The 20,260-nt window shown below is 36.7% G+C and overlaps 1 protein-coding gene across 1 annotated transcript in view; it reads right to left on the bottom strand.

Moving 5' to 3' along the window:
- The window catches only part of COP1 (COP1 E3 ubiquitin ligase), a gene marked incomplete at both ends in the record, with an annotated part of 138,854 nt that overhangs the window by 41,608 nt on the left and 76,986 nt on the right, over positions 1 to 20,260 (bottom strand). Inside the window, 7 exons of the mRNA XM_080698776.1 lie at positions 1,815 to 1,975; positions 3,369 to 3,493; positions 5,506 to 5,623; positions 6,702 to 6,818; positions 9,818 to 9,899; positions 10,315 to 10,423; positions 13,556 to 13,699. Coding sequence (XP_080554902.1) covers positions 1,815 to 1,975; positions 3,369 to 3,493; positions 5,506 to 5,623; positions 6,702 to 6,818; positions 9,818 to 9,899; positions 10,315 to 10,423; positions 13,556 to 13,699 — 856 coding nt within the window. The remainder of the gene's footprint in view (positions 1 to 1,814; positions 1,976 to 3,368; positions 3,494 to 5,505; positions 5,624 to 6,701; positions 6,819 to 9,817; positions 9,900 to 10,314; positions 10,424 to 13,555; positions 13,700 to 20,260) is intronic.

The raw sequence follows: 20,260 nt of genomic DNA, 5'->3' as shown, positions 1-20,260 counted from the left end.
TCAGCCTCCCAAGTGTAGGGATTACAAGCGTGCACCACCACGCCTGGCTAAAGTTTTAACTTTTTAAACTTTGTTAGATACTGAAGGCCCAGACACACCTACTGGCTTAGGCCTGTAATAAGCGGTATCAGCATCCTGTAGTCCACATCCACACCTTGCTCCCCGGGGCCTCAGGCAGTATGCGAGCTGCCACCTCCCGACAGCAGCGCTCCCTACCTGGGCTCTTCAGGAGGTAGCACTCTTAGAAATATTCACTTAGTATGCTTCTTTACTCAATGTACATTTGTTTGGAAGTAGACACTAGACCGTGAGCATTCCTCTCCATTAAAGAAAACCTTCCAGTGTTGGGGCTTATGCTTTCAAACTTTCTAAGAAACTCAAGGGTCTGCAAAAGCTTCTGCTAAGCCCTTCCCTGTGAACCTTCTTGGGTTTTCTTTTCCTCTCATGCAGTTCCCTTGCCTCCTGCCTCTTTTCAGCCATATGTTCCCTAAGCAAGAAGAATTTTTCAGCCCCGCTACAATCCCATCACCATCATATCTGTCATTAACTGAAGCATCACCATGCTGCACATGACGGCAGAGGTACTTGGCTCACCTTTTCCAACTATTAAGAGGAGGGTTGATCCAAATCACCTTGCTTGTCATTACCAAAACTGGAAGCTGGGTCACAGAATTTTAAACAAGACAGCAACAGAATCTGTCTAATTAAAGTTAAACTCTATTCGAAACTCAGGTAATTTTAAGTTACATGTTATCAAAACTTTTGTGGCAAATATAAAACAAGGGGCCGGGATGTAGATCAGTGTAAGAGTTTAGCACATACGAGGCCCTGGGTTTAGTCCCCAGTACTATCCCCAAACACAGAAACACGCCAACCAAAAACAATCGCTTCCACATAAAAACCCAACAACCAAGTAAGGATCTACAAAGCTATTTTTAAAATGACACTACCCAATGAACAATGTTTATATAATTCAAGATATTAAAAGAATTACTTTTTATATAATTTACCAAAAAGCTTACACTTTAAAATGTACGAATAAGAAAAAAGTTTGAAGAAATGGCTTTTTAATAACCTAGTAGTAACTTTCTTGTCAAAGAAATAAATGTTTAAATAATCTTACCGAAGTACATTTTTAGACAAGTTTTACCCTAAAATGGTATTTAATAGGCCACTCTGTTACCTACATCAAATGTTTTTCTTCTTACTAAAATACCACCTTAGCCAAATGCTGGTTGAGCACATACTGTGTGTGATCATTATGGGAAATGAGACACAGTGGGCATCTGGGAGGAACTTCCTGTCTAACTAGAAAGCTGTGGAGGGACAACACGCTAACGCTCATAATTGAGGGAGGGGTGCATGACACTCCTGGTGTGTGGGAGGAACACCACGACGGCCTCACACTGCTGCACTAGTGACATTTCAACTGCTACCTAAAATGCTGATAATACAACAATCAAAACAAAAACACCAAAAACAAACAAACAAAAAATAGATCATACTATCACATATCAATTTTTTTTTCCAGTACTGGGGATGGAACCCAGGGCACGGTACCTCCGAGATACACCCCGGCCCTATTTTTTAGTTTTTATTTATTTTTGAAATGGGGTCTCACTGAGATGCAAAGGACCTTGCTAAGTAGCTGAGGCTGTCCGTGAACTGAGATCCTCCTGTTTCCGCCTTCCAAGTGCTGGGATTACAAACGTGCGCCACCATGCCCAGCTTCAATCTGTACTTTGAACTTTAAAAGTCTTGTGCAGTGCATACACAAAGCATTATGGGAGGAGACAAGGTTAAGGAGAACTTACCCCGTCTGGTAGTGCCCTCCAGCACACAGCACTAACAAATTCATTTGTATCATCTTCTTTTCTGTCTTTGTCCAGAACACTTTTGACAGTATCAAACTTAAAAGTTAACAAAGTCTTAGAAAGTCCTTTATAGTACAGGTAGAGAGAGTTGTTCTCACTTCCTGAAAATAAATAATAAAAATAAAATTTTAGTACACAAGAACTTGTAATCAAAAATCAAATTTAAATAGTAATTATCTCTAAAGTTGAACTCAGAGACTAATACAGTTTTTTCTCTTATGGCCAAATTTGTTTTTTCTTTTTTCTTTTTTGGTGGTACTGGGGTTCCTGGAAGCCCTTCTATCTCCGGGCTACACTCCCACGGGCTACACTCCCAGACCTATTTTTTAACTTTATGTGGAAACAGGGTCTCTTAAGCCAGCGCGGCTGGCTCCGAACCAGCGCGATCCTCCTGTCTCTGCCTCTCAAGCACGGGGATTACAAGCGTGCGCCACCACGCCCGGCTCTTATGGCCAAATTTGAAATATATCCCAGAACTAATTGAAAATAAGTTAAGAAAAGGATTCGTGAACAAACTACAGTTTACTAATCTAAAGAAACCATCAAAGTTAAATGACGTAACAATATTGGTAATTTTAAGGCTGAAATTATCATATAAAAATCATTGATTGCAGACATCTACACGATCAGAGTAAGTTATTATAAGAATCTTAATCTGCGGGGTGTGTTGGTGCATGTTTGTCATCTTGGTACTTAGGAGACAGGATCTCAGGTTCAAAGCTTGCCTGAGCAACTCAGTGAGGCCCTGTTTCAAAATTAAACAAACAAACAAAACAGGGTGGATGGTTGAAGTCACAACATCCCTGGGTCCACACCTCCCAAAATAATCTTAATTTACATGTGGAAAGAGTGCCATGTAGAGAGGAAAAGGGGAGTTGTAGTGCTTGCTCACTGCGGCAAGTGTGAGTAACTTACGTAATTTACTTCCAATTTCTCAAGGAATATGTGGTCTATAAATCTGTATTTTTAGGGCAGTTTACCAAGGGTCAATAACTGTGCTGGACGTTTGCTTTGGAGGTGTTTAGGTTTATATGTGAAGAGAATCCAATTTACTGAAGAAAGGCCAAGTTTTCTAACAATCCTGATGAAAGCTCATTAGGTATATTAGGACGATGAATAAAGTCATTTTATTTTCCCACTTCTGATTTAATTTGTGTAAGTTATCCACAATAAAGCTCTAGAAAAATAGATCAATGCTATCCTAACAGACTGCTTAAGGAAGAGAATACTAGAGAGAGGAAAATGAATAGTGAGCTTACGAAGACAAATGTCTAGCACTTCTACCTCCCTCAAAAAGACAAATATTTTCTCAGAAAGTACTAACAGTAATTCAATGCTCTTGCAATAAGAAATAAAACCCAAGGAAACATTCATGATGGTAAGGTACTAAATCGGTCATGCCATGTTCTCAGTTGACAGATCATTTTTCTATCACATCCGATCACAATGACAAATATCTGTGAACAAGTTCCTGAAGAAGTTGGTTTCACTTACCACAAGCTATGTAATCTCCATTGGAAGCGAGGCCTACAAAGTTCTTTTCATTGATGTGACCCTTGAAGGAACGCAGACAGTATGGTTTTCCTACATTCCACAGCTTTAGTTGGCTGTCTGTTGAGCTGAGGAAGACAAAGGGATGGGAACCTATTCAAAACGGTTCTCGTGTATGAAACTCAACAACAATTAGAAGCAATCCAGTTCTGTGGTGAAGAAAGCAGACTCTGGAACTGACTAAGTCACAGGTTCAATCTGCTACTAACTTGCTTTTGACCTTGGGCCTCACTGGTCTTAGTTTTTCATCAGTTAAATGTGAAATATAATGATAAATATAATGGTTATTACTTCATAGAATAAATAACTCCAATGAGACACCATGAACATTAAATAAACTCATTTACATGCTTTCAAGAGTGCTTGCCTAAGTAGGAAATGATCAATAAAAATCAAATGGCTAATATCATCATACCACTACCATCAAATAATGCATGAGTTCTGGAGAGGTGCTTAATTTCAGGGACATATTTGTTATTTTTTATTTGATTTACTTTTCAACTGTTGAGTTATATTGTTATAGTAAAAATAAGCCATTTTCATAGTTTATTCCTCCCTATAAATAGAGGATACAGTTGAAAGGTCTACATAAAGTAGTTTATTTTGCTGGAAGAATATGCAAATGAACTTATTTACCAAATAATAATTTGTATAAAATCCACTGCTAATGCTATCACACAGACTTAGGACTTAAAGTTCCATGTTTTTGCTTTTCTCTGACTTTTGTTACAAAATTGGATCACACCATACATATTAATTTATGAATTGCTTCTCCCCTTGAACAATTTAATATTTTTTCTGTAAAATAAATGTTTCAATGTATTTATCACCTTAATTCTTACTCTAACGTTCACTATGCTAAACATTTAACATATATTATTATATTTAGAGATTTATAAATAAGTACTATTACTATTAGCCTCCTTTGGAGATGAAGAAATATGGTTAGAAGAATAAAGATGTTTCTAAGGTAAAATAGCTAAGAAAGAATATAGCCAAAAATGATTGAAATCCTTTTTAACATAGTATTTATTTTTAGACATCTGTTCTGTTCAATATTGCATTAACTATTTCTTTATGTCTACATTTTAATGTGAATTTTAGTATTCCCAAATGATTGGATGAATTTATCTTTGATACTTTCAAGGTACATATCTGTTCAAGAAAAAAATTACTATGAATTATAAAAACTAGGAGGAGGAGAAAAGATTGGTAAAAATATACATTTATGTGACTACTTTAATAAGGTCAACTAAGATTTTAAACTTATCTAATTCAATTAAGTACACATATTTCAAAATTAATCAAACTGATTAATCACTTATAAATTTAAAATTGAAGAAAAATACCTTTGCCATATAATCTATCACCTACATTTGAATCTGAGTGATATTTAAATTATTTACTACCAATAATATTTACTTCTTGAGATACTTTTTGACTAATTACTATTTAAATTTGTGAATTACCAACATTACTTCTCATTGGAAAGCTCAGTTCCTATTTCATTTTTTGCCCCATTTTTGTGGTTCAATTAAAATTACCTTGCTAAATTAATTCAAATTACCAAGTCTTAATTTAGAGCAACCAGCAGAGAAGCAGATACCAAATATAAGGCACAGGCATTGATAATCTCCTCAGAGAGGTAAGAAGCGAAGTAAAAAAATATAAATAAATAAATAAAACAAAAACATGGATTATAGCAAATATAAAATAGAGAAAAATTAAAAAAGGGTATTTATTAAGTATACTAAAACTGAGAATTATGATATGGATAACCAAAAAAAAATATGGACTGACCATTTTAGTAGAAGAGCTTTACACATTTACCTCACTTACATCTTATTATCCTCAAACACAGTATTTACAAGATTTTATTCACAAAGGGCAGGTAAGAGTGAGTGAGCAGGACAGACCAGAGTACAGGTGCATTTTAACTGGACAAGATAAAAGCTCTGTTACTTAAGAACAAGTGCGCACGGCCTGGTACTGCCCTCCGCATGCACCTCTAGAGGGTCAAGGAGCTGGCGAGTGATGACAGAGCTGTGTCAGGCTCGGCCTCCGGGAGAGTAATACTCACGCAGAGACAATTTCCTCACCACTCACAAACTTTGCATAGGAGACCGCCTTTCGGTGTCCTTTGAAGACCATGATTGGCTGCTTAGTGTTACGAAGATCATAGTAGTGGACACAGTGATCTAAAACAGAACAAACAAAATAAGATGAAGGAAGAAAAGGAAAGCAAACTACTTTTAACTACTTTTAACTTTTACTTTTCATCAAATGTTTCAAAAGCAGTTTAAGCCTCTTACTGGGAGGCAGGGTAAGATCGCTGCAGAGAGATCCTCCAGCAGGCATCCTCCCACAGAAACATCAATTTGAATACCTACTCCTGTAGGAAACTATCTTCACCAGAGTTAAGTTAGCCAGAAGAGAGATCACAATGTCTGGTTTTGGCAAATAATAAGAAAATAAATGCACTGAACAAAAAGAGTTGCTCAGAAGCCTCTCCTCTAACTCCAAACAATGCAGCATGGAGAGAGAAGCCTCTTGTTTGGGGGAGAGTAAGGGAATGGGTCCATGCCTGGGATGTAGAACACAGTGCCTTGCCCTCTGTGACACAATCCAGTACTGGATTATATCTGTCTCTAGGCCTATACCCATGGTTTGGGCCCTGTGGTACCTGGCCCCAGGCCAGTGTATGGACTAAGCCTATGGAACTGAATTAGCCTGGTGGCCAAGGACCTGCCTCCACCAACTCTTCTCCAATCATGCGATCCCAGATATAAGGCCATTCTAAGTTAAGAAAGACGCCAATATTTTAAAGACACTAGTTTTTGAATACTTACTGTATCAGATACACTCCATGATAAAAGACTTGTTTTATTCACTACCCCTAGACAAGTGCTTTGTGCCTAGTAGGCACTCAGTAAGTCACTGCTAGATTCATAGGCTCTCTTTTAAAAGGAGAGGCTTACTCCTGTGCCTATACAATATAGCTTGCTTAAGCATCACTAAAAGCTAAGTTTGTTAATAAGTAAAAGCATTAGTTCATGTATGTAAGCACTTAAAAAAACTGATAAAAACCAACTAACCCATCTCTATGCATTAAAGATCAGTGACAGAACAGTGCAACTAAGGTACAAAATGAATAACAATGATATATTTCTAATTTAGAGCCTAATGATAAAAACAGAATTTAAGCCTGGTTTTAAAATGCTCTTCTAGGCATGATAATAAACACTGAAAGAACAACAATCCGCCGTCATGTCCTACCTGCACAGCCGAAAGCCAAATGGTACCTGGAAGAGGGGCTGAATTTAACACAGCACACATTAGCCTTGGCCTCAATGCTTGCCACTGAATTGTCTAGGTTGGTAGACCACAGCTTCACTGAGGGAAGATGATAAAAAGAAAAGAAAATACTTTAGTGAATGTTTTCGTGTCTTGGGAAGTTTGCTTGTTATGACAGATTATCTTTTTGTGCCAATTTAAAATATTTGAGCTTACTAGTGCCAAAAATGATTAAGCGGAATGCTTGAATAACAGAACTTAGTTTTCTCTTGAATAAGAGAGCTTAATTTCAATGTTAAAAGTCATTATAGAACGCCGGGCATGGTGGCGCACGCTTGCAATCCCCGCGCTTGGGAGGCTGAGACAGGAGGATTGCGCAGGTTCAAAGCCAGCCTCAGCTACTTAAGCGAGGCTCTCAGCAACTTGGTGAGACCCTGCTTCCAAATAAAATATATAAAATAGGTCTGGGAGTATAGCCCGGAGGTAGAAAGCCTCTGGGTTTCATCCCCAGTACCACCCCCCCCCCCAAAAAAAAGTCATTATAAACAATGATTTTATACAGAGATTACTAACAGCAACCCACAACAAGACATAAAAATACAGGTAAAAAATAAGCAATCTAAAGCTGGGTGGCATTTTTGTTAAGTATATATTATCACAGTATTTTTTAAATAGTCTTTATAAAGGCATACATTTTTTATAAATACATATTTTCACATGTATGAACATTTGTGGGATTAGCTAATGCAGTGCTTAAAGATATATATAACAAAATATTTACATTGGAAAAAGAGATCTCAAATCAGTGATATTAACTTCAACTTAAAAATTTGAAAAAAGGAAAGAAAATTAAATCTAGATCAAGATTAAAATAAATTAATGAAGAAAAATCAAGGAAGTCTTGATGCAACAATCTTTATCAAAACCCCAATAAAGCGTTTTATAAAAACAGAAACCAATTCATATATAATTTCAAGGGACCCCCCCAAGTAATCAAAGCAATATAGAAAGAAAAGAACAAAGATAAAGGGCTTGCTCTTCTTGATTTCAAGCAGCTCTCTAGTAAGGACAGCAATGGGTCCTGTCATAAAGACATAGTCTAAAAACCAGTGGAACAGAAAAGAAAGACCAGAGATAAGCCCTTGCATGCAAAGTGAAATGATTTTTGACAATGGTGTCTAGAATGGTGGATAGGGAAAGGACAGTATTTTCAGTAAGTGGTTGCTGGGAAAACTGGATATGCAAGTGTAAAAGAATGAAGTTAGGCTGGGTGTGGTGGTGCACTCTTACAATCCCAGCATTCTGGAGGCTGAGACTGGAGGATCGCAATTCACAGACAGCCTCAGCTACTAGACAAGGCCCTTCACAAATGAGTGAGACTGGTTTAGAAATTAGAAAGAATAAAAAAAAAATAAGGCTGGGGGTGTCTCTCAGAGGTAGAATGCCCCTCAGTTCCATCCCTGGTACCACCAAAAAATAAAAAATAAAAAAATAAAAATAAATAAATAAAGTTATACTCTTCTAGCATATATACAAATTAAAATGAATCAAAGGTATGAACGGAAGAGCTAAAACTATCAAAACCTTTTAAGAAAACAGAGGAAAACCTTCATGACTTGGATTTATCAATGCTTTCTCAGATATAAAAACAAAAGCATAGGCAACAAAAGAAAAATAAATTGGGTTAAACAAAAATTTTTAAAAAATTCATTCATCAAAGAATATTATCAACAGAGTAAAAAGGCAACCACAGATGGGAAAAATATTTGTAAATTACATATCTGATAAACGATTAATCTCCAGAATGTATAGACAAATCTTACAACAAAAGCAAATAAACCAAAATCAAAAGACCTAATTAAAATATGGGGACTGAATATAAAATTCTCCAAGGAAGATACACAAATAGCCAATACATACATAAAAAATGCATAGCATCACTACACAGTAGAGAAATGAAAATGAAAGCCACAATGAGATCCACTTATACCTGTTAGGGTCTTCATAGTACATGTTTAAAAAGAGATGGAAAGGAGGGGAAGAGGAAGAGGGAGGACAAAACTAGTGTTGACAAGGATATACAGCAAACAAACACTCAGGCACTCTGGGAAGTACTAGTGGGCATGGAACCGTGTAGCTGCTATAGAAAACTGAATGGTACTTCCACAAAACATTAAACAGTGACACTGTATGTCCCAGCAATTTTACTTCTGAGTATATAGGTAAAAAATCTAAAGCAAGGACATGGAATATATGTGAACGCCCTTATGCACAGCAGCAGTACTCACAAAGTCATAGCGTTGGGAGAGGCTCAACGTGATGTGAGAGAACTTCAAGCTACTGACCAGGGCAAATGCAATCTGTTGTCAGGTAAAAAAAATCTATCTTTATAAACCTCATGGTGAGAAGAGCCATACCAAAAACAGGCAGTTAAAAACAACAGAAAATAGAGCTGGGTGTGGTGGGCACGCTTGTAATCCCAGCATTCAGGAGGCTGAGACAGGAGGATCGCAGTTTGCAGACAGCCTCAGCACTTAGTGAGGCCCTCCGCAACTCAGTGAGACCCTGTTTCAAAACAAAGAATAATAAAATAAAATAAAATAAAGAATAAAAAATAGGGCTGCGGTGCAGCTTGGAGAAAAAAAAGAATAACAAAAACTAAGCAGTAAAGAAGGACGAACAAAATGCAATAGACTCACGTAAACGCGGGAGGAGAAACTCAATAACTGTGCTTTCAAATACTATAAACTTAAAGAGATTTTTGTATATACCAGAAATTTAATGTAATTAAGAATATAAAAATATTACAGGAATAAAGAAGCTTCAGAGTGCATCTAAAGGATCTGGTTATAAGATGTTAATTCTAAAAGTTGCCGTGTCATAGAAGCACAGAAAACATAACTTTGAACGAGGATGCAGTACATTCATTTTCTTCCCTCACTCAAAAAGAGAAAATGATTTCTGGGTTTAGATTATTCTTATAACAGAATCGGTAATCAAAAAAGACCACCATGAGATATTCAGTAATTATTTGTATCTCTGCCAATAAAATAAACTGGCAGGAGAGGGGAGTGATAAGAAAGACTTCCAAATAGTACCTTTTGCATCATCAGAACCTGAGGCCAAAAGTTTAGGATCCATCAAATTAAAGTCGACACTCCAACACCTCTTCTCATGCTCCTGGATGCAAGAGGAAGACAAAGTAGACTCAGAATATAAATTTTCTAAATCAAAAAAGCAAACTTATTTGATACAAATTTATTGCTTAAATAATACTGTTCTCAAGAGAACAAGTTCTGAAAACAAATGAAAAGCAAATTAATGTGCCAATGCAAAACAGTCACAGAATGTTTACAAACACACTTACTAAGATGTTTTTACATAAACATTTACTAAAATTTTGGAAATTTGTTAGACACATTTTAAAAACACAAGTCTGAAGAAATACTTTGGAGAACCTTTTGGTATTATTACACAGATGTAAAAATATTAAATACTGATTTCAAATCTTAATTACAAAGTATGCAAACTCTATAGTAGTTAAGAAAAAGTAACAGTGCAATTCTCATTTCATGTAACTAGCACCCTTACTTACCTGATAGACCTTTGACCTCTGCCCTGTGAACCCATCCCACAGGATGACAGTGCCTTCATAGTCACTGCTGGCTAACAGGTTCTTATGGTAACTACTCCAACTGATACAGCTAAAAGTAAGAGAAAATTAAAATTTACATTACACAGAAATGAATGGGAAAAATTAGCACTGTTTTAAAGTTCACAATCATTACTGTGCTCACAACATATCCACGAACAGACATATTAGTAATGCCTGCATATTAAATGGATAACAAGCCATCGAGTAATGTCCTTTAACACTTTTTACTCTGACCAGTAGGTGTTTGATGGATATGAGTCTAGAGCTGTCTCTGGCCATCTCTGGTATATGTGGAAAGCATACCTATCAGTGAAGATGATAAGAACTCCACGGTAGAATGAGAGAGGCAGAGTGGGATTATGTATGCCCCTGGATTCCTCTGTGGCAAATTTTATAAGCCAAATAAAGTAGTTTGAAGTGGGTTTCTGTATTTACATCTAAAAATTCTTGATTTTATCAATACGACTTATGGCTGAAATTCCAATTAAAGACATCTAACAGAATCAAACTTTTGACATTTTGGTTTTAGCTATTCTCACATGTTCTAAAAGTCTATGATATCTAAAAACATCTTATAGTTGAGACATTTAACTCGATTATGTATACAGTACGGCACATGCATATTAAAGTATAAAGCAAAGGAAAGCATTTAATGTACACAATTTCCAAGCCTATAGACAAAATATTTTGCTCTCTACTACGTGTACTTAGGTTAAGTTTCTGGAGTTGGAGAGCTTGTTTGCATTTTTTTTTGGTACTGGGGTTCCTGGAAGCCCTTCTACCTCCGGGCTACAGTCCCAGACCTATTTTATACTTTTTATTTGGAAACAGGGTTTCTTAAGCAAGTGTAGCTGGCTTCAAACCTGCGCAATCCTCCCGTCTCTGCCTCCCAAGTGTGGGGATTACAAGTATGTACTACCACGCCCGGCATGCATTTTAAAATATACTTACTAAACTTTCTGGCAGAAATTATATGGAACAGCTAAAATTTTGGATTTAAATATACCTATGCTCAAATTCCAGCTCTGCCACTTAGCAGCAATGGTTCTAAGCTGGGTATGGTGGCACATGGGTATGGTAATCCCAGAAGACTGAGGCAGGAGGACTGCAGGTTTGAGGCCAGTCTCAGTAACTTGGGAGACCCTGTTTCCAAATAAAAACTAGAACGGGCTGGGGTGTAGCTCTGAGGTACAATGTCCTGGTTTCAACCACCAGTACAAAAAAAAAAAAGGGCAAGCTGAGGCTCTGGCTAAGTGGGTGTACTTCCCAGTGAAAGCAGATTGTCCAGTTCTGTTTTAGGCTTGTGTAAAACAGCTCCCATACCACCGCTGTCAGCTTTTGCCATGTACTGTAAGGTAACATAAGTAGCACAAAGCACTGCATGTGTTTATATGCATCATGACAGGATGTGGGGCAGTGCATTTGAATTCTATTTTCATTACAGCAATGTTTGCTATGAATATCTGCCATGGGCCAAGCACTGTTCCGAGTGCATTATGGAGATTTTTAAGAAGTGTAATCCTATAAAGTAGGTATACTATTATGATTTCCATACTACCAATAAGTAGCACAAAATGGCTAAGAGCACAACCTCTCGCACCACACTGCCTCAGATTGAATACTGGCTGCTGCATAGATTAGCACTTTCTTTACTACAGTTTCTTTGTGTATTAACTGAGGCAATGATGGTAACTATCTCATATATCAGCTAAAGACAAAGAACTTAGGACAACATTTGACAAACAAGAATTTAATAAAAGTTATGTTTTACTCATGTCATAGTCTCTCAACTTAGGGGATAAAATATAACAGATTCTAAATGATAAATGCCATTGATAAATGGATAGGCTTAAAAATTATCATGGTCCAGTGTTTTTATGAATGAAACAAAAACTATAACCAATTATGGCAAGACTACTTTGCAGTTGCTAACGGTACACATATATGTACTTGCACCACAAGCTGAGCTCCCTACTCCACAAATCTACAATGCTCCACAATCTGTTACTCTGTGAGCGCCAAGAGGACATAAACTGAAGGTTCAAGGTACAAAAACTTTGTTTCATGCACAAAATTATATGAAAAAGTGTAAATACAAATTGTTAATGTAGATGCTAAAGATGTGTTTTGTTAGTATAGAAAGATATCTAGTCTACTCTGGTCCCATTTACATATCAAATTGTGGTAGTTTTTTTCTTCTCCGGGGACAACAAAGAATTCATGATTAGATTTTCACTTAAAAAAAAAATCACCTCCAGGCTATGCATTTAAGAATTAAATGAATTTTGTGCATAGATTTGGGCCTCATCCCTAAGGTATTTCATAATGTAAATGCAAATATGCCAAAATCTGAAACAGTACTGGTACTAAGCATTTAAGATAAAAGATGGCTAACCTGTGTGTGTGTGTGTGTGTGTGTGTGTGTGTGTGTGTGTGTGTGAGTGAGATTTATCAAGAAAGTTTCAAGGATGATGGTTATGACTGTTTTGAAAATGTTCCAAATTCTAAATAAAGTTATTATTAGGTAATTTTCTTATAACCCTTTTAAGCTTGGGAAACTTTTTAAGGGTGCAAGTAGGGGGAGAATAAAAGAGAAGACCAAAAGGAGCAGGGGAAGAGAAGACCAGATGGTAGAATTTTTGAGATTTGGAGGGGTATATCAGAAGAAAGGTCAACTTTGTGCATTTTTCATAGTATTTCAGGTAAGAAAAGCATTTCTTATGAATTACAACCCTACTATATAGACCTTAAAAATATTTCTTCATGAAAAGCAGATCATATCATTGTGAAAAAATTCTTTAAACTAGAAAAATAATACTTAGAGGCATGTGCAAATTATAGAAGAATTTTCTGACCTTCAAATGCTTTTCACAAGCTACAGCAATCTGTTACTTAATATTGTACCAATGGCCATTTTCAAAAGACATGTATAGATATAAATGAAAGAAAAGTTTTCATTTGGCAATCAGATAAACAATCCCCACAGGTGAAAAGTAACCAGTATCTCTAAGAAAGAGATTCCAGTTTAAATCAATAACATATCCTCCATATACAAAGCACAATTTAGGGCTCATCATTAAGGAGTAAGAAGTCTCATGAGAAGGCAAAGTAATCTCACAATCATAACATATACTGACGGTTATACAGACAACTGCATCGTGCCAGGAAAATGATCCAGTACCTGATTTTGGAATTGCAGGTCATCTCATTCTCAGGGTAGTGAATATCCACTGCGTCCTGGATGACTGTGCCGTACTCATAGACTTTGATCTTCTTTGTGACCCCAGCAATCGCAAAATAGTCACAATCCCGGTCAAATTCAATACTAGGGGAAACAAGTGTATACTTCAACTATGAGGTTATTTACCTATCTCGGTGACATTTACAACGAGGACGTAATACATACAGTGCATGATGTACATTCCCAAGCATATCAAAGTCAATCACTAGGCCAAACAAGAGAACGAGTGGGGGGATGGGGTGGGAAGGGCTCAATGAGCGATGTGTGCATGTGCGCCTCTGCCATCTAGCACTCCACTAAGATGTACGACTACAATACACCAATAGAAAAGAGACGACAGCGACGCTCTCTGCACAGTAAGGGATCTATTTGAAATGCCTTCCAATTGTGCAAAGGTGCGTATACATATGTCGTTATCAAGATATACCAAACTACAAATGCTAAAAAAACTGCTTACAGCCGGGTGTGGTGACGCACGCTTAGCATCCGGGAGGCTGAGACTGGAGGACTGAGGTTTGCAGACAGCCTCAGATACTTAGTGAGGCCCTCTGAAACTTGGTGAGACCTGGTTTCAAAAATAAAGAATAAAAAATAGGGCAGAGGGTGTAGCTCAGAGGAAGAATGCCCCTGGGTTCCATCCGTAGTACCACACACACCAAAAAAAAGCTTATATAATTTTCCTTATAGATGTACTTCTGACTTTTTTTTTTTTTGTAATAAACCAAACGAGTTACTCAACTGGTTTGGTTTATTAAAATACATCTAAAGAAAATTATCAATTACTATTTTCATAAATTCTAGTTCTTTCTCCTACCATTTTGCTGAGATAATAAATTTCATAGTGTTCAATGTTATTTTAATAGTACACAAACTGGATTACTGAATTGGGTGATGACAAAGTGATAGAAAATAAACGTAAAAATGGAGCCAGGAAATTATTATTTTCCCAAATTCCATTCCTTATCATACCTCAAACAAATATGACCTCTCTGTATTATAAATATTCAATACTCAAAATTTATACCACAAATGGAGGAGTGAGACCCCCTAAATATCCCTCCTCTATAGTTACTTAAGAAACTCACTATTCTCTTGGTGATTTATGTGTTTATTATTATATGTTCCAAAATAAGTTACTTCAAAGTAAAGCACAAGATCTTATTCACTTTTGTAGAACTTAACTGGGAGCTTTATCTAAGCCATTCTTATATAACTAGTTAGAAGTCTAATTGGCTTATTATAAACAAAATGAAATGAATCATTATATATATTACTTCTCAACATGATTTAAGCATGCTCTCTAAAGGTTTAGCCACAGGCTGGAGAGTACATAAAATTTCTTCCTGTCTACAATTAATTATGTAATAATAGTAGCTAATATTCATTGACCACTCACTATTAAACATGGTGCATGTAGTAACTCATTTAATTATCATAACAAACAATATTATGAGATGGAAATTATTACCCACATTTTACAGATGAGAACAATAAGGGCTAGAGTAATTTCCTCAAAATTAGCCAGCTTGTAAAAGACTGAGATGGTATTAAACAATCAGGTAGTCTAGTTTCAAAGTAAATATAATTATTATGTCATATCACACTTCTGTACACGTCAAAATACAAGAAATGAGGGTTAAAAGCTTAACATCTGCAACTACCTATTTGTACTTCTTCCTGCTTAGAGAATGTAGGAAGCACACTGCATGTTTCAAGCAATTATGAATTGCATATGAATGCAATACCTACAATGATAAACTTTTATGGATTATCTGTGATATCCTTTTACAGGACAGTCAATGATTAGTATACAATTTGTAAGAAGAAAACTGAAATGATGATAATGAATAAGATTAGCATGCATTAATAATATTTCCCTAAAAGAAACATGGAGATATCCACTTTTCATTACAGCTTAAAAACCTTCCTTAATTTTATATAATTTTTACAGGAATTTCATTCAATTAATTGAATTAATTAGCACAATTCAGCAAATGTTATCTCAAATAAGACATGACCCTATAGAAATACAATTGAGTAGTAATACAGCCATTTGTGGTGCTGTGGATTCTACCAAAGCATAATTACAATGATGGCAACTATTAGTTTGTTTTATACTCACAACTCAGTTTTATACTCACAACCTCCTGTCACTGAAGGGGAAATAATACTGTCTGGTAAAGGAGTGCTAAAAGGGCTGAAATCCTGTCTTAACTTGGGTAGTTTTGGTATGTCGGACACTTCAAGCGAGAACCTGATATATTACCCCTAAATACTTTTCTTTCACTTATAAACATACAGAGGCTAGCAAATTGAAAGCATTCCATTGTTGTAACAGTAAAAGTATGCCATTAAAAATATGCCACAGCCGGGCATAGCGGCACACACTTGCAATCCTAGTACTTGGGAGGCTGAGACAGGAATATTGCAGGCTTATGGCCAGCCTCTGTAACTTAGTGAGACCCTGTTTCCAAATAAAAACAAAACTGGGCTGGGAGTGTAGCTCCGACAGAGATAGAATGCTCCTGGGTTTAATCCCCAGTACCACCTCCCCAATGTGATTAATAAATTCTTAGTTTTTAATGGGAAAACTTTAAACACTAGCCTATTAACTGTTCAAAGACAATGCATGGAGCAAACTAACACACACTAAAATGCTATATGCAAAAAGATCTGATATAGTGACCTAAAAATAAAATAAGTCCATTAATTCTTCCATTGTTACTATGACAGCTCTCTTTTTTGTATTCCAGGTTATTTAGCTAGATTATCTCACCATTAACCACACACACACACACACACACACACACACACACACACACACGTACGTCTCTCTCCTTTCTCTCTCACACACACAAATTTTGTTTTATTTCATTACTATTATTTTCTTATATTTTTGTTATTTTTAAATATAGCTTCTTATACCACAGTGTATTTCAGCTGTTTTTATTATGAAGTCTGAAAACACAAAAGCAGTATGAAAATTTAACAATGACTATTAAGTTGAAATAAAATAAACAATCAGCCAATTGGGGTGTTTCTGCTTATGTAAAAAAAAAAAAAGAACTATAAGAATTCTTGCTACTGTTATACAAATTCACTTCTGCCACCTACTATCACCAGGAATCATTAAAACACTGGTGTATGAAACTTATTGCAGTGATAAATCCAACTTCATTGGATCTACTTACTTACTTACTTACTTACTTACTTACTTACTTACTTACTTACTTATTGGTGGTACTGGGGTTCCTGGAAGCCCTTCTACCTCTGGGCTACACTCCCAGACCTATTTTATATATATTTTTTGGAGACAGGATTTCCTAAGCCAGCAAGACTGGCTTAGAACCTGCGCGATCCTCCTGTCTCTGCCTCCCAAGCGCAGGGATGACAAGCGTGCGCCACCATGCCCAGCTTCATAGGATTTATTTTTAACTATAAAATACACAAACTTCCTTTAAAAGAATATTACTGGAGACTTACTTTAAACATGGGAATAAATTGCATTTTCCTTCACACTCGGAAATATTTCAACTGTTTAAAACAGGGATTTATTTCAATGGTTGAAAACATTACTCAGCTATAGGAAACTGGCGATACCCTCTGGTACGAGGGCCATCAGTCAGGTGATTATGCAGCAGGGCAACGAACCCCAGAGGACAGCTGCCAACGCAGACTTACAGCACTCCTCGCTGCCAGCTGCGCAGCAGTCAATCTGCCAGCCTCCCGTGCTCTGCCATTCCTTTGTGCAATTACAATACAGGCAAAATAAGGTAGACTACATCCCTGAACCCTAGGAACCAACTTATCAAAAAGGAGTATGAAGAGTCATTGTTGCAAGTTTCAGTATTTCCCTGATGGCATGCCTCAAGAGTAACTACCATTTGAATTAAATAGAATGTAGGTTTACCCTGGTCTTTTTTTTTTTTTTCCTTACAGTACTGGGGATTGAATCCAGGGGCATCCTATCTCCGAGCTATACCCCCAGCTCAATTTTATTCTTTATTTTGAAATAGGATCTCACAAAGTTGTGGAGGGCCTCACTAAGTAGCTGAAGCTGGCTGTGAACCTGCGATCCTCCTGTCTCAGCCTCCCGAGTACTAGGTTTACAAGTGTGCGCCACCATGCCAGGCTTTTAAAACTGGTCATTTTAATAAAAAAAGATGGATAGACCATTAGAGAATACAAACACAGGCAAAGCCAATTAAGGACTCGAATCATTAAACTGATTCTCTCACAAATTAATTAATACTGTCAGCTAAAACTCCCATATCATGAACATTACTATGTGTCTAGCACTGTTTTAAGAACTATACAATCAATTATGTTAAACTTGGTGGCATACCCCTGTAATCCCTGTACTTGGAGGCTGGGACAGGAGGATTACAGGTCAGAGGACAGCCTCAGGAATGCAGCCAGACTCTCAGCAACCCAGCTGTTTCAAAACAATAAATAAAGTAAAAAGGGCTGGAAGTGTGGCATGGAGGTAGACCGTGCTTCTCTCTAGTTTCAGGGTACCCTCTGTGGACTTAGGGATCTGTGCTGGTTAGTAAGACTAGCTTCTCCAAAGAAACCACTCTGTTCACCCCAATTTTAATTAGACTTTACTTTCCACAGAAGCCCGTGGAACTCACATTATGTAGCCAATGCACCTTGTCTACTGAGCACATTCCCTGTTAGATTTATGAATATATGCTCTCCCTTTTTAAACACTGTGAACCTTATGGGCTACCACAAATCAGGCAATGGTTGAAAGTGGCTCACAGGTATTAGCTTGCTGAATGTTATTCTGAATAAGTGACATACTTGAATTTATTTCCTAGGCACTAAGGTGAACCCACATTTTAAAGTCTCTCTATATTTTTTACTTGATAACTTTTTTTGGGGGGGGTCTGGGGATAGAACCTGGGGTCATTCAACCTCCGAGCTACACACCTTGCCCGATTTTTTATTCTTTAATTTGAAACAGGATCTCACTAAGTTGCAGAGGGCCTCACTAAGTAGCTGAGGCTGTCTGCGAACCGTGATCCTCCTGTATCAGCCTCCCGAATGCTGGGATTACAAACGTGTACCACCATGTCTGGCTACTTGATAACTTTTTTCAGCTGGTTCATTTTGCTTTTAATTCCATAAAGCTACAAGTTCTTGCTTTTAAATAATTAATTATTATTATTATATTATTATTTTTACTTTCCTATTCCTTCTGGCTATCAGTGAAGAGATGGAATAAGTACACTCCCTGACAGATTATATCTTGAAACACCATCATGAGTGACAAGCATTTACACCTGGTATAACATGGTGAAATTTCATTAGGAAAATTTAAAACTGTGTCCCCAAATAGCAACAAGTAAATATCAGAAATATATCTCATGTTTCCTATAAGAACAAGTAGTCAAAAACACTGAAGGAAGATAGAAGAGAAAATGTGATTTTTACCAGATATATACCTTTAAACCATCACAAAAAGGAAAAAGAAAAATGAGCAATTGTCCTAAAATTTGTATGGAAATGCTCTAGAGACAACACCAGTTCAAAAAGGAGTAAAAAGACAGAGGATTTGTATAAGTTGATTTCAAGGGTTATTACAAAAATGTGATGAAGACAGTATGTTACTGGTCTATGATCAGACATACACAGTCATGTTACATGCTGCCCAACCGCCTCTGAGTCAACGAAGTACTCTGGTCCTGCTGGATGAACACAGCCTAGTGACGTCTAAGTTCACACCAGGGTGAGACTCCTTTCCCAGAACATACCCCTGCCATTAAAGGATGCATGACTGTGATAAAGTCAACCTGACATAGTTAAGAAGACTCACATATCTGGTCAACTGGCTTTAAATGTCAATAAAAAAGGTTATCTTTTGAACAATGAAGCTTGGAATAAGATATCAATATTGAAAAGCAAAATTATGTGTCCTAACTTTATCTCACAATTAAAACAAAAATTAACTTTAAATAAGGTCCAGACGTGTTTAAAAGCTAAAACTACTATGATTAGGAAGAAAAACAGAAGAAAGATATTCACATTTGGAGCAAACATTTCTATAAAACAAACTTTTTGAAAACAGACGAATTAAAACTCATCAAAATTAGCCAGGCGTGGTGGCGCTCGCTTGTAATCCCAGCACTTGGGAGCCTGAGACAGGAGGACTGTGTAAGTTCGAAGCCAGCCTCAGTTACTTAGGCTCTCAGCAACTCAGTGAGATCATTTCAAATAAAATATAAAAACAGATCTGGTTCCACCCCCAGTACCACCAACAAAATAAAACAAATCACCAAAATCAAACACTTCTTTTGTTGTTATTATTTGTACTATTATTTGTACCATTATGATTATGATTATGATTATGATTATGATTATGATTATTTTGCAGCACAGAGGATGGAACCAGGGGTGCTCTCCCACTAAGCTATATTCCCAAACCTTTACTTTTTATTTTGATTCAGGCTTTTGCTAAATTGCCCGGCCTAGTCTCAAACCTGCATTCATCTTGCCTCAGCCTCTCATGTCACTGAGATTATAGGTATGTACCACATAGCTGGGCAACACTGATGTTTTTAACATGTCTGTTAAAGAAAATAAAATAGGTAAGTCACAGCCAAAGACTTTTATCATGAACAGACAGAGAATTCTCATAAC

Source organism: Muscardinus avellanarius, assembly GCF_963383645.1.
Source record: "Muscardinus avellanarius genome assembly, chromosome: 7".
In the NCBI taxonomy this organism is placed as follows: Eukaryota; Metazoa; Chordata; class Mammalia; order Rodentia; family Gliridae; genus Muscardinus; species Muscardinus avellanarius.
This window is presented reverse-complemented; position numbering and strand designations above follow the sequence as displayed.